At 36.8% G+C, this 14,417-nt stretch overlaps 1 protein-coding gene across 1 annotated transcript; it reads left to right on the plus strand.

The window, feature by feature from the left end:
- The first annotated feature begins 346 nt into the window (after positions 1-346).
- pskh1 (protein serine kinase H1) lies at positions 347-12,272 on the plus strand. The gene is made up of 3 exons (XM_059506466.1): positions 347-702; positions 1,531-2,675; positions 11,287-12,272. The coding sequence occupies exons 2-3, from the start codon at positions 1,725-1,727 to the stop codon at positions 11,602-11,604; spliced, it is 1,269 nt and encodes a 422-aa protein (XP_059362449.1). The 5' UTR covers positions 347-702; positions 1,531-1,724; the 3' UTR covers positions 11,605-12,272.
- The last annotated feature ends 2,145 nt before the right edge of the window (positions 12,273-14,417 follow it).

Consider the following 14,417-nt stretch of genomic DNA (forward strand, 5'->3'; position numbering starts at 1 on the left):
AAAAGGGTTTTTTAAACAAAAATAAAAAACAATTTAATCAAATACATAACATAATCTGTTGTAAAACTCTCTAAATTAATTCACTGTATGACAGTTTTGGGAAATATGTGGATTACACCAGTTTTATAAAACAATAGTAGTGCCAGGACAGCAAATGTACGTTTCTGGTAGAATGTCCCGGGTACAGGATCTAATAAACATGTTGTTGGTTTAGATACAGTGATAAGTTTATTTAGCTCTTCCTGTCCTATATTTGTAAAGCACTGCTTCACATATGTTTCTCGGCCATATTTATGATTCTGACTATACAATATTTCTCGCAGGGGTCGAAGCAAGCGGTCTCTTCTTTCCCAAAAGAAAAAAAAACGGAGAAGGGGGAGAAAAAAAAGAGAAAGGTCTACACAGGAAAAAAGGTGGTCCCACTCCGAGAACACGGTTTCCAAGCGGGCGGTCTCAATTTCATACTTTTCTTCTCGTATTGCTTCGTCTCTGTAGTGATACAAACAAGTTTACAACCATTAGTTCTGGACTCAGTATGTTTATGTTAGCACTCCCCATGGAGATACTATCTTTCTAGCCGGATAAAAGTTTGAGAAATGCGGTAAAATGGAGAGAAGAGCAGAAACTGGAGTGAAGAGGCTGGCGCTTGGGAATCTCGCCTTCTTCCTCCCACCATCGCCTGTAAGAAAATCCCTCTGAAAGGTAACTTTCAACTCTATTTGGACTTTAAAAGTTAACGCTTTTGGTTTTAAATGGATACCGTTGTCCTTAAAACTTCAAAATAAAGGAAACCTTAGCAATTAAGTTCGTGTTTTTTGACCCAGGCCTCGAGAAAACAATTGATTTGTGCTGGACGGGGAGTTTTTTTTGTCATGTTGGTGGGTAACGTTATGTCCGCTATATCGTTCACTCTCAAGCATTTTGACGATTTGTAAACGACTTTGTAACACGAGTGGCTCCGTTAAGGCCCGCAGCGGATAACGGAGTTGAAGAAGACTTTCTGAAGTTCGTTTTGAGCGATGAATAAGTGAACAAGTGTCTCAGTTTAAGTCTTTGTGGGGGGCCCGTGGATTTTATTTTTTATTTTTTTGGTTTGTGTTAAAGTCCAGTTGTAGTAGATCAGTCTATAGTTTAAGTGTTTAATAATATAAAGTCCTCAATTGATATGTTATGATACTACTGCTAATATGATTAGTGGTGCCATAGTTGTTAATTTATTTACCAGCTTCACTTTTCTTCTATATATATATATATATATATATTATGGAAGTAAAATAGGGACCCGAAACTGTTTGATTAGCCTACCAACATTCTACAAAACAGATTTTTTTCTTCTTCAGGAAAAGAAAGAAGCTCATACTAGAACAATTTGTGGGTCAGTAAAAAATGACTTTGTTTTGTATCTTTTGGTGGACTTTTTGGTCACTTTAAGACGCATGCATTATATGTGTAATAGTCTATACTAAGCAGGTTTCTTACTGAATTTAGGTATTAAGAAATGAATACTTCAATTTTATTTTATTTTTTCAGATTTACTCTTGCAAATTTCCCACTGACTGGATTTAAGTAAATTCTGGGCTGTTGTTTAGAGGGGTAACTGACTGTGGGCCTGGACGTGTCCCCTCGTGGTGTTTGCCGGTGTGGCACTGCACCGTGCACTGATTGGATGCTGCCTGGGAGCTGAGGATGTGCTGCTGGCACCAGGAAGGAAGGATTTTGATGTGATGGGGTGCAGGACGAGCAAAGTCCTTCCAGAGCCACCCGCTGATGTCCAACTTGACCTAGTCAAAAAGGTAGAGCCGCATCAGACTGATGTCTATAAAAACTTCATCAAAAGTGACAGTGGCGGGGAGAAAACAGGCTCGTCATCCCCTCAGGGTCAAAGCCAGGCTACTGCGAAGGTGAGCCAGTCCCCTCCTCCAGCTAACAGCCAGCCTGAGCCTGCTGACCCACATCGGAAAAAAGTAGCCAAATACAGGGCCAAATTTGACCCTCGAGTGACTGCTAAGTATGATATCAAAGCTTTAATAGGCCGGGGCAGTTTCAGTCGGGTAGTACGAGTGGAACACAGAAGCACACGGCAGCCATACGCCATCAAGATGATCGAGACTCGCTACCGTGAGGGCAGAGAAGTATGTGAATCTGAACTTTGCGTGCTGAGAAGGGTGCGCCACACCAACATCATCCAACTGATGGAGGTGTTCGAGACAGCGGAGCGGGTCTACATGGTGATGGAGTTGGCCACCGGCGGAGAACTTTTCGACCGCATCATTGCCCGCGGGTCTTTCACAGAAAGGGACGCTACGCGGGTGCTGCAGATGGTTCTCGATGGGGTGAAGTACCTCCATACGTTGGGCATCACGCACAGGGACCTAAAGCCTGAAAACTTGCTTTACTACCATCCTGGTGCTGATTCCAAGATTATGATCACAGACTTTGGCTTGGCCAGCACGCGGAAGAAAGGCGACGAATGCCTGATGAAGACTACCTGTGGGACACCTGAGTATATCGCTCCAGAGATACTCGTCCGAAAGCCCTACACTAATGCAGTAGACATGTGGGCGCTGGGAGTCATCTCCTACATACTGCTCAGTGGAACCATGCCTTTTGAGGATGACAATCGCATGCGCCTGTACCGACAGATCCTCAAAGGAAAATACAGCTTCTCCGGGGAGGTAAGAACAGTGTGACTGCTTTATCTGTGTGCTGTGCTCAAAATCGTTTACCCAGTTTGGTGTTCCTGGTCAAAAAATTAAAAATTTCTTGTAAATCTCTCTTTATATCAACTTGTTTTCTTTGAATTAGTACCAGTTTAGGAACTGTTTGGTTGTAGGCTTCACTGATCTGAGCTAATGCACCTCCATTTTTAAGTGGAAATAAAATATGTTTAAAACAAATTGTGGGTCATTTTGGCAGTGTTCACTCAAAAATTGAAGTGCTCAGATCAATGAGAACTACAACCAACCATGAGTTCCAAAAAGAAATACAAAACCTGTGGTATTTAAAAGGAAACAAGTTGATAAAATTATTCTAAAATGATCTAATATTTGATTATAGTATAGCATATTGAGAAATTAATTTTTGAAGAGTACTGCAAACACCACACATGAAACAAAAAGAGAAAAATCCCCAAAAAGTATTAAAAAATGAAACATTTTGGGGGGAGAATTATACAGTACCTTGTGAACAAAGTAGGATTTAGTCCAATGCATTGTATTACCATTTTCAGGAAAAAAAAAATCCTTTCAGGGTAAAAGTGACCAAAACACAAAGTTGAGGGTTAATATTATTATTATTCATTGTGATGTCAGAATAATAGCCTTATATTGTACAGAGTCTATATGCTGTAAGTGTACATGAAAATATGCATGCAGAATCTTTAATAATGTTGATAATGTGAAGTTAAAAATGGCTAGCGTCAAATAGATAATCATGGACTTATAGATTTGATTTACAGATCTTATTAAATCGTATAATATGTATTATTTCGAGTTTAATGTGCTTGTGTCTCACACGACACAACTAAAAGTCTTCAGGTCTCATACAGATAAAGCTTTAAAAACAGCTTTTTACAGAGTTAAAGTTACAGATGAAGTATTAGCCAAACTCAACATGTCAAAACCCAAAGAGATAATTCACAGAGATAAAATCTTATTCATGATATATGTAAAAGTAACGCATTGCACATGTGTACAAATATTCTGTGTAGAGTGGTGGGTCATCAGGACTGGAATTGAGAACCGCTGCTTTACAATAAGTTTCTGTTTGTTAACATTATGTAAACTAAATGTGTCAACATGAAAAATAACCAATATAGCATTAATCGATTGAAATTTTAGCATTTACACACACTTTATTTTAAGATCCAATTCTTGCCAGTAACAAACCAATAACTTTGGCCTCAATAAACTCATATTTTGCTGCTTATTGCACTAGTTGCAGTTATGTATATAAGAGCTGTATGTGTGAGCTATATATATATATTTTTATGAGCAATGTGGATCATGTATGTACAAAACAAGGGTTGCTGGGAGATTGAAAATGCAGATGTTTTCGATTAGGTATAGAAGTGCTATAAAGCAAATACTGATGTTACTTGGTTTTTGTTAAACCCGGTGGTATTTGTATGCCATGTTGTTGAGCTCATTTGCATTGCACTATGCGTTATGATTCATTTGTTTTTTAGCTGACTGCTTTTGCAGACAAACAAGCTCTTAAGAAATATATATTCTTTGTATGTTATGTTGATGTTAATGTGCAGTTTTAAATGTTTTAAAATTACTTGATGTTAGACTTCTTTCTCCTATCCAAATTTAAAGCTGATGTGTGTAAAATACTTTCTTCTATGCCAGCTTGCTTATATTTGTGCAGAGACAAGTATAAGTAAGCATTCGTAGGTTGATTTCCCCGAAAAGTGTAAGCGCTGTGGTCTGTTGCACTTTCACCATTGCACTGTTTGTTTGAGTGGCCTGACATAGCAACATTGATTCAACAAATGGTTTGAGTTTGGGGCGGCACTACCTGTTTGTCCGCTGAGTGGCAGCCGGGGGGGGATTGGGGGTGGAATGTTTACTAGGAAACATATTTTTGCAGTTTTATTGAGTACAGACATTCTCAATATTTTTGTTTTTACATAGAGAGCTTCAAATGTAAATTTTAGAAGTTGGAAAAATTGTTAGATGAATAGTGTACTTTGTACCACAATGAAAAATGTTTAAAGTTTTCTGGTAATTTGATTTTTATTTATTTATTTTTGTTAACTTTTTTTTAAGTATAAAAATAATCAAATTCATGTCACTTATGAAGTAATTCATGTTTGCACTCCTATAAACTCACATTGACTGATTCCCAAACATTTTATTAGGCGAATCCCTTTGACCTAAAATGTTTGCTTGAAGTATGCCCTGAGATTTGAGATCTGAAGGTAATGTATCTTAATTACACATTCAGATTCAGATATTAGTTAATGGTCAGATGGTATGTAAAAAAAAAAAAAAAAAAAAAAAAAAAAAAAAAAAAAAATATATATATATATATAGTATGGTGTGGTATTTTGATGCTTTTTGACTCTTTTTAATTTTAAATCAGAATATAAATACTTAAATACTTTAAATGGTTAAATACAATTATATTAATATAGACAAGCTCAAATAAATAAGATTAAACAAAATGTTTATAGTAAAAAATCAGAAAATTTATTTGTAAGCAATTGTACCTTTATAAAAGATAAAACAAGAGTGGCATAAACTTTAGTAATCTGTATTAATAGTTTAATTTAGTATATGTTCTTTCTCTGTTATTGACTCCTTAGGGTTAGTTCCAGTGATGCGCTGGTCAATGTATTAATAACCCGCACCCGACCGAGGTTTTCAACTAACCTGCCCGCAACTCAGACCGCAAAAAAAGAAAATATTGTACCCGACCCGCTTCCTGACCCGCATTTTTTTTTAGAAGTAAATGCTCATTATAGCGTCATTTGGCCATAGACGTAGGAACTAGGCAAAAAAAAAAATTCCTTATATTCTATTTTTGTCAAGAATTATAAAAAAAAATCGTCAATAAGCTCATAATTTGTTCTAAAATAGTCTAGTCTGGCTATGTCTATTTTGATGTCTCCTATCAGCAGACAGTGAGGTTCGGGTTTGTTCCGATCTGAGCTCGTGAGCGGAGAGTGCATTTCTCCATATATTACGCTCCGCTCACTCATTCGTGGGGTCTCGCTCAACCCAGAATGGCCTACTGGTTCGAAAATATGCAAGGAGACATTTAATTGTTTAGTAATAAACTGGTGTTTTCTGTGTCGCTACATAATCAGAGAGTTATTTTGTTTTAATATTTTAGTTTAAAAGTAGACATTTCAAGCTTTCTGTAATATATAGCCTATATTTCTCAAATCTGTGAGGCACAAGCTGAGTTTCAGCGCCCTCCAGTTCACATGCAAAGCAAGTGATCCTGCCGGCGCCTCATTACATTGTCTGCTATATATTTGCTTCTTATTTATAAAATACGGGCAATTGATTGATAAAACATTGATCAAAATTAAGATACAATTTATACAAAACGAAAATCTTTTAAAAAGAGTTTTCTATAAAACAAAACTTAATGAAGTTGTCAAAATCATGTTTTACCAAAAACAGCGTCTTCACCTTTTCTCTTTCCGCCTCCATCTCTACCTGCAGACTGAGCTCGTGCATCATCTTTGTGCCAGTTATTCAGCCAATAAAGTGTAGGCCTATGTATTTCAAAATTGTGTTTAGTACTATATTAATTACAAAGGTTTAATTGGCATCTTCATTTCAAACGACCCGACTGTCCGTGACCCAAATATCATTAAAAATATTTTTGGATGACTCATAACTGCGGGCAACCGCGGGTGACCGCAGGCACCCGCTCATTTTGGATCAACCCGCGCATCACTGGTTAGTTCACCCAAAAATGAAAATTAGCCCATAAATTACTCACCCTTAAGTCATCCTAGGTGTATATGACTATCTTCTTTCAGACGAATCCAGTCGGATTTATATAAAAAATGGACTTTGATTTCCATTTGATTTCTGCTTCGCTCAGAAGTGACAAACGTGGAAGCGCAGGGAAGATATCAAAACAAAAAATTAGGATTTGTAAAAAAGAATGTCTGAGGATTTCTATTAGTGGTGGGCATAGATTAATTTTTTTTATTAATCTAGATTAAAAAGGCATTCAGAATATGTGTGCTACCCAAATAAAATAATGACTAAAAGTAAGTCTTTTAGAACTCAAGCCAGGTGGTGCATTAGACCAGGGGCTCATCTCCTGTTTCCAAAATGCATCACAAGGTGCTTTCTCAAGTGATTGAGAAAGCTGTAAACTAATTCCACATTGCACAAGGTGCAAACAACCTTACGCCTGTTTCACTCATACTCCGTCTGCAGTGCGTATGCGTTTCGTTTGTTTTTCGCACCCATGTTAACCGATTCCAGCGTTCACGCGGTTGCGGTCCGTCAGTGCGTTCCAGGAGCGTTGCGTCTGCAGCAGTGCAGCGATCGTTCACGTACCGAGTAGCGGACTGCAAACGCTTCCTGTGTGAAAGCACAATGAGTATGAGTTCATGCTGCTTCAGCACCACATACGCACTGCAGACGGATTATGTGTGTAACAGGCGTGCGTCTTGTCGAGGTTTCCATTGGGAAGCTTCTTAAAAAAAAAAATTACCTGACTGGAGACAGGTTTTCCTTTGCTAAAGTAAGGAAACTTTGCTTCCTTTGCTTCTGTTAACAAACTTTGGCAACGCCGACCTCATACGTCATCAGCCAGGAGCTACTTCCATCTACAACTGTTGGCACAAGCTAAATTAAAGCGATAATTACATTTTGAATATGGATATTTTTCTCACAAAAACGCATCGATTCGCTACAGGAGGCATTTGTTCACCCCCATTAATTTATGGGCTTGATTGTGTTTATGGGGTGCAGTCTAACATCTTTAATGCTTCATTTTATTTTTCACATAATTCCTTATTCCACACTGATCTATCCCTTCTCTGAGATATGCGGTGATCATTTCCTGCTTTTATGAAGCCCCTCCCTCAGACATAGGCAATGGGCTCTGATTGGTTAGCTAACCCAGTGTGTTAAACCGTCTCTAGTGCATGTCTAAGCATCCAGTTCCTCACATATACTCCGAAAGTATTGTAAACAGCGGCGTCTTTATTATAGCATATCAGTTTGAGCCCGATTGAGAAGCAGAACATATTATTGAAGAGGATCGTGCAGAACCTGTGCAAGCACGGCTTTTAATAGTAGGCCTATGTTTTTTTGGTTGTTGTTGTCTCATACTTTTAGATACTTTTAGATATCCATTAGAATCATTAGAAGACAGAATGGCGATTCAAATATTAATAGATTTTTACATGCACCTCTACTTTTCTCTTCCTCTTCTCTAAAGCAGTGCAGCATGGTCTCATCTCCTTTGCCGACTTTTCCCAGGGGCGGGGTTTATCTGGGTTTGTTACATCACAAACCCAGGAAGTAACTTGTTGTAGTCTCTACCAACTTTTTTTAGGCATTAAACTGCCAGAATTTTAAAAGACAACATCTCAGTTTGCATTGAACTTTCAGCTTCGTAACTTTGCAGATATTTTATGCTCAATCAGCAACATCACACACTAACGTTAAAAAAGTGAAATCGCAATCAACCACCCCTTTAAGGTTTTTTAGTGTGCCTTAAAACATAACTATTACTGATTTCTTAAGGAGAGAAAATAAAGAATAATGATTTACTGCCATATGCTAAAACTGCATCATAGACTGTTTGATCCCACTAGTGGAATATAAAGCTGATATCAGTTTTAATTGGACTATTTTTATTGTTCTGCAAACTATTTTAAAATCATGAAAATAAATTAACACTTTAAATGATACAGGAAATGAAAATAACCCTACTGTGCGAAAAGGTCACATCTTCATTTTCAGTAATTAGATCATAGGAGATTTCACACACACCAAATAAAGATCCACTGCTATGTGCAGCATCTCTTCAACATATTTTATTAAATTGTTCTGGTTCTCTTAGGAAATTATATTGCTCTGCAAAAGAAAATTAAGCTTAAAAGCAAACTTTAAAAACATTATATAGGTTTTTAAAATGCTCTTTTATAATATTTAAACTTTTACTCACTATAAATTTGGCATGTAACTAAGCTGGCATGGTGTTAAAATGCCAACCAACCACGCATTGCCTGGGAACTACAGTCATACCCTTGGCACTGCATGGCATATATTAAGTGTCTGCGGTCTGGTGAGAAAAGCTTTTTGCCATGTACTCCATACCTATTAGCTTTAAGGTCATCTGTATGCTTTTGACATATTTAGCCATTAGCAAATATTTGCAAATGTCTTTCTTTCTAGTAAAAAAAATAAAAATACTGATTCATCCTGCATTATACAAACTTTTGCCCAATCAAATCCTCTCTAGAAGAACAACAAAAGTGTCCCACTGAAAATATCTGTCTATACAGCGACTTGAGGTCATTGAGGCTTTCCCCCAGTCCATTCAGAACTGCATTCCTAGAAATATTCCCCACAAAGCCACCATCTCAAAGGCAAAACACAACAGACTATGATAGTCCTGCCTCCTTCTGTCTGTCTGTCTGTTAATGTGCTCTGTTTCTATTCATCACAAAGTGCTTTTCAAACACTTTAAACCTTTGCCAACCCTTTTGTCTTTGACCTTGGAATTCTGAACATGTTTATTTGCGTGCCTCTATTTATCATGTTTTGTATGCATGTTTAGTGTGATTGCATGTGCTTGTATTTTGTGGAGTGTGTGTTTTTGTTAGCTGGACAATACCCAGCGCAGTCCTGTCATCATGTCTTATCCGGCAGTAACCCCCTGCATGAGCATGTGATGTAAGGCCGCAGAGTTCCTGGAAGAGTGTGTGCGTCAGGGCCTCTCTGCTGCTGTGAGTCACAGACAAGACAAATGTGGGCTTTACAGGGAAAAGCCCTGGAGGAGTCATGCTAACCAACAAAAACCAAACCATGTTTTGTTTTCTCTATTGTTATAGAGCCGCTAGTGTTTGGCCAGTTGTCATAACATACCAGGACATGCACGGCTAGCCGGAAGAGAGAAAAATTAACTTAAAGTAACTAGTTTGTATATTTCGCATGGCAGAAACCTTTATGTATTGATCTAGCCAGTCCTGGCACAGGTGATGCAGTCCAGGGAGTGTGCTTGCTTTCTCTTTTACTGAACTGGGATTATGCTTCACAGTGTCCGCAACAAAGTCCTGCACGGGTCCATTTTTGGGGACCCCGCGCCCGCCAGATCCAACCCGTCACCCGTGATAATATAAAAATGAAATCCGCACCCGCCCAGACACGTTAATATTTCGCCCGATACCCAATCCGCGCCCGTGATAATGATAAAATCATTCCAATTAAAGTGCTTCATTTTTTATCTCGCACTTTCTCAACATCACAACAGTGTCATTATTGTGCTAATGAAACGAAAGTGTGCTTTGTTTTGCGCCATTCAAGTAGCCTACCATCGGCACCTACAGTAAATAGGCTATGGAACCTAATAACTATACGCAAATAGACCTATTAATAAAAATAAAATAAAAAAAAGAACAAGAGAAAATACAGCCTGAGCCTACACAAACTATTCATTTACTTTCCCTTAAGGTTACTGTGCAGGAAAAGGATATCGTCCACAGTCCCATGTTTAAATTGCGTTCTCCATTCTTGAATTACTAATCCATCTGTGGAAAAGTCAGGTACCTGACCCGTTGCACGACTCTAGTCTGCAATATTGGCTATTGCTATAATTGACTGGCCTTTGTTTCTTTCATTCTTATTGAAATCTATGTATTTATTACTCACCTTCATGTCATTCCAAACCCTTTGTTTGTCTTCAGAACTTAAATTAAATTTTGGAGAAATCCTAGAGCTTAGACAACAATGTAACTGAAATGTTCCCAGGCCCAGAAACGTAGTAAGGACAACGTTAAAATAGTCCATGTGACATCAGTGGTTCTTCAGATTTTTCTTTTTTGGGTGAACTATCCCTTTAATGAAATGGTTATCCAAAATATTCATCTATCTTAAAATACAGAAATCAGCAACTATTATATTATATAATATAATTGTTCAGTTTATAGCGTATATTATAATTACATTGTTATTGTTTCAGTTTATAATTTATGTTATAAACTGTGAATCCTGACTTTTTTCAGGATTGTTTGATGAATAGAAAATCCAAAAGAGCAGTGTCTCTTGAACTTTCTATTGATCAAAGTAATGTAAGAAAATATTTCTTAAGCACCAGATTGGTGTATTAGAATGGTTTCTGAAGGATCATGTGACACTAATTACTGAGGCAATGGCTAATAATGATTTAGCTTAGCCATCACAGAAACAAATTACATTTTAAAATATATTAAAATAGAAAAATATTTTCTATTTTAATATTTCACAGTATTACTGTTTTTACTATATTTCTGATCAAATAAATGCATTTATAGTACGCTTTAAAGGTCAATCTTGATGAGCTTTCTTTCATTTAAAACATTAGAAAATCTTACCAGTCCCAAACATTTGAATGATAGTTTATATTTATTTTATTAGCTGGGTTGTTACATGTTGTCATGTACAGTATACAGAAGTGCTGCAACTTTTAAACTTTTTAATCAATTTATTTCATTATTTTCCCTCTACACTCTATAAAAAACTCTATAAAAGTCTTAGAATCTTTTGAGAATGTCTGAATATTTTAAGCTATTTTCTGTTCTCTTCTGTTTTCTGACAGCCATGGCCAATTGTTTCCAACCTTGCTAAGGACTTCATTGACCGTGTCCTCACGGTGGATCCCAGTGAGCGTTTGACTGCGGGCCAGGCACTTAAACACCCTTGGATTGTCAGCATGGCCGCTTCCTCCTCCATGAAGAACCTGCAGCGGTCCATTTCCCAGAACCTCCTGAAGAGAGCGTCATCACGCTGCCACAGCACCAAATCAGCACAGTCCACTCGCTCCAGCCGCTCCACGAAGTCCAGCAAGGCGCGACGCGTTCGCGAGAAGGAACTGCGAGAACTCAATCGCCGTTACCAGCAGCAGTGTAACGGTTGAGAGCGAGAACCATGACTGTGCGACAAACATCAGAAAGAGCAGAACAACATTGTGCCTCATTTTAGACGTCAGCTTCCTGCTCCATCACCACAGAGCCAATTAGCAGAAAACCTCCTTCTAAACTTCATTCATTTTCTATTTTTCTGCTGTTTCTCTCTCATTTATTACCTTATATGTGAGTGTTTTATTTATTTATTGTTGATGTATTTTCATGTGTATGTTGTCTTTGAAATTTATCCCCTTCAGCCTTTTACCTGATTGTATCTGTTGAACAGAATTTTACAAAAGTTCCAGGAAGGACTAAGAATACACCTTCCTGATTTTTGCTGTGAATTATTAGTTACGTTACCCACCCGGGAGATTGCTCTTCTGATGGGGGAAATATGCTGTTTATTCATTATTAGCAACAAATCACATGACCTTGTGATAGTTTATTGTGCCTTAATATCACTTTGAAAATGATGGAAAGGTAAGAATAGTTGGTAATTGCTTTTTGAAGTAACCACGTATATATCACATTTGTAATGATACACACATTGTAATCTCGTAATATTGCGGCTGGTTAGTTATAAGCCTCAAAGGGTTAGTTCACACAAATCTAAAAAAAAAATCTGTCTTCGTTTACTCTTTAAAGGAGCAGAAAAGATATTTTGAAGAACTTTTTTTTTTTTTTCTGTACAATGAGTCCAAGTCAGTGGGGTCCAAAGCAACAGTAGACTTTATTTGTATGGCCAAAAAAACTAACAGATTTTCATAACTTTCTTTCATATTATGTAGAAATGAAGAAGTCATACAGGTTTAGAAATGAGGAATAAAAAAAAAGATAATTGCAACTCTTTATCTGACAATTCTAACTATATCTCCCAGTTTGGGCTTGTTTTATAAAATCTAAATTGTGAGATAAAAAGTTGCAAATTCAGACTTTTTTGAGTTTATATCTTTATATTAAAATGTCATTCTATGCCAGAAACAGGCTTTTGTATGAAGGTGATAAAACAATGACTGAATTCAGATGTTCAAAGAGCTCCACGTTGCCCAATATCTGTTTATCCTGAATGGGAAACAACTGTCTCTTCTTCTAGCCTTTTCAGCAACCCTACTAACATGGACCCTAATGTTAATATCAGCTGTTAAAACCCGGTTGGAAAAATACACAGAAAAATAGTCCAAGACTTGGCTTTAAGTCTTTAGATTTGGTCAGTGAACAAACCTACCGTGATTCTTGACTTCTTCTCCTGGATCTGTCTGTACATGTGTTGTAGTAATTAATCATACTAACTGATATTGATTGCTCTCTCAGCATGGGCAGCCAGTATCGGGAAGCCCTGAATCAGAATCAGTTACTTTCTCTGTCACCAGCTGTTGTGCCTTGAGCAAGGCACTGAACCACCATGAAGGCCTTTTGGCAGTCTTTTCACTCTCACCCCCCTCTGACAGAAACTAGTAGAGATGTGCCAAAGAAATTCCTGTGTGCCTGTATTAACAAGGAACATTTGGTGAGGCCTGAAATATGATTCCCCATGAAAATAATTACTGTTAAAACTGTGATGACATGAGGACTTCTCAAAACATCTTCTTAAATCTGTTCTTTGTTTTTTTATATATATAAAATATTCTATCAAATAATTAAGGTGAAAAGGAATTTGTGTATTTGAGTTGTGTCCCGTTTCACCGCAACTGCCTTGGATTTTTTTACAAGTAATAGTACGATCACATTGGTAACAGTATTTGAGTACAGAAAAATATTCTTGTTTTTGGTTTCTTACACATTCTCTTACTTTTAAGCTTGTGTGACTTAGAAAAATATATTTCCCTCTTTTTGGTTACATTTATTGGTTAAATTCAACAATTTTTGAGGGTTCACATGTGAGTGTTAAGGCTGTCATACATGTTCATTTTAATTCAGTAGAATCCGCTAAAATATTTGATTAAAAATAAAAAAAGACTTTGGGAAGACCACTGTTTGTATAAGCCTTTATACCCCAAATATTTTTCTCTCTCAAGAAAAAAAGCTATTTTATATGTGCTTGTTAAAATTAATCTGATCCTCTAGCACGCCAAATTGAGACTAGTAAAGAAAATGCTCTTAAAAGTGCAAAAATATTTTTTTATTTAGTGTATCAACAACATTAATGTAAGGAGTGTGTGTTTGTAGCTGCAGTTGAAATAAAACTGCAACTGTTGTCCATTTGTTGAATTCAATCCAACACTGTCTCTTGAAAGTAAGTGTTTCATTCCTTCTTATTAATTTGAATAAAGAACAATTATAGAATTCTTTCCAAATAGTGAAATCATTCATATTTCATTTAATAACAAATGTCACGACACGGTCTTACTTTCATGAATATGTCTGTACCTATTTGTTCAACTCTTTAGGAAAATTTATCCTAATTGAAGATTGCTATACTATTTGAACATAAACAATATGATTTCCAATGCTTATAAACTATGATACATTTTCCTATGGATGGGACACAATTTAGTAATGTTAGTCACTGTTATCTTTATAAAACAAGATGTTTTCACATTGTGTAAATGGTTCAACTGCTGTGTGGGATTTGACACGAAATAGTGATTCAGTGGTGAATTTAATAGTCATGACGTCAATTTGGAGGCCAACTAGTTTCTGATTTATGATTAAAATAAGGTCTGGTAAAAAGAATAGCCAATCCAAAAATTGTTGGATCATTTGCTCACACTCATGTCATTCCAAATCAGTATGACTTCCTTCTGCAGAACACAAGAAATATACTTTGAAGAATGTTGGGAAGTTGGGAACCAATTTCCATTATTTTGAGGGAAAAAAAGAAACA

Source organism: Carassius carassius, chromosome 23 (genome assembly GCF_963082965.1).
Source record: "Carassius carassius chromosome 23, fCarCar2.1, whole genome shotgun sequence".
In the NCBI taxonomy this organism is placed as follows: Eukaryota; Metazoa; Chordata; class Actinopteri; order Cypriniformes; family Cyprinidae; genus Carassius; species Carassius carassius.

Bases quoted from the DNA above. Each gene is read 5' to 3' on its own strand.
- pskh1 (XM_059506466.1), top strand. From the start codon at position 1,725: ATGGGGTGCAGGACGAGCAAAGTCCTTCCAGAGCCACCCGCTGATGTC. The intron at 2,676-11,286 runs GTAAGAACAGTG...GTTTTCTGACAG, and splicing joins AATACAGCTTCTCCGGGGAG to CCATGGCCAATTGTTTCCAA.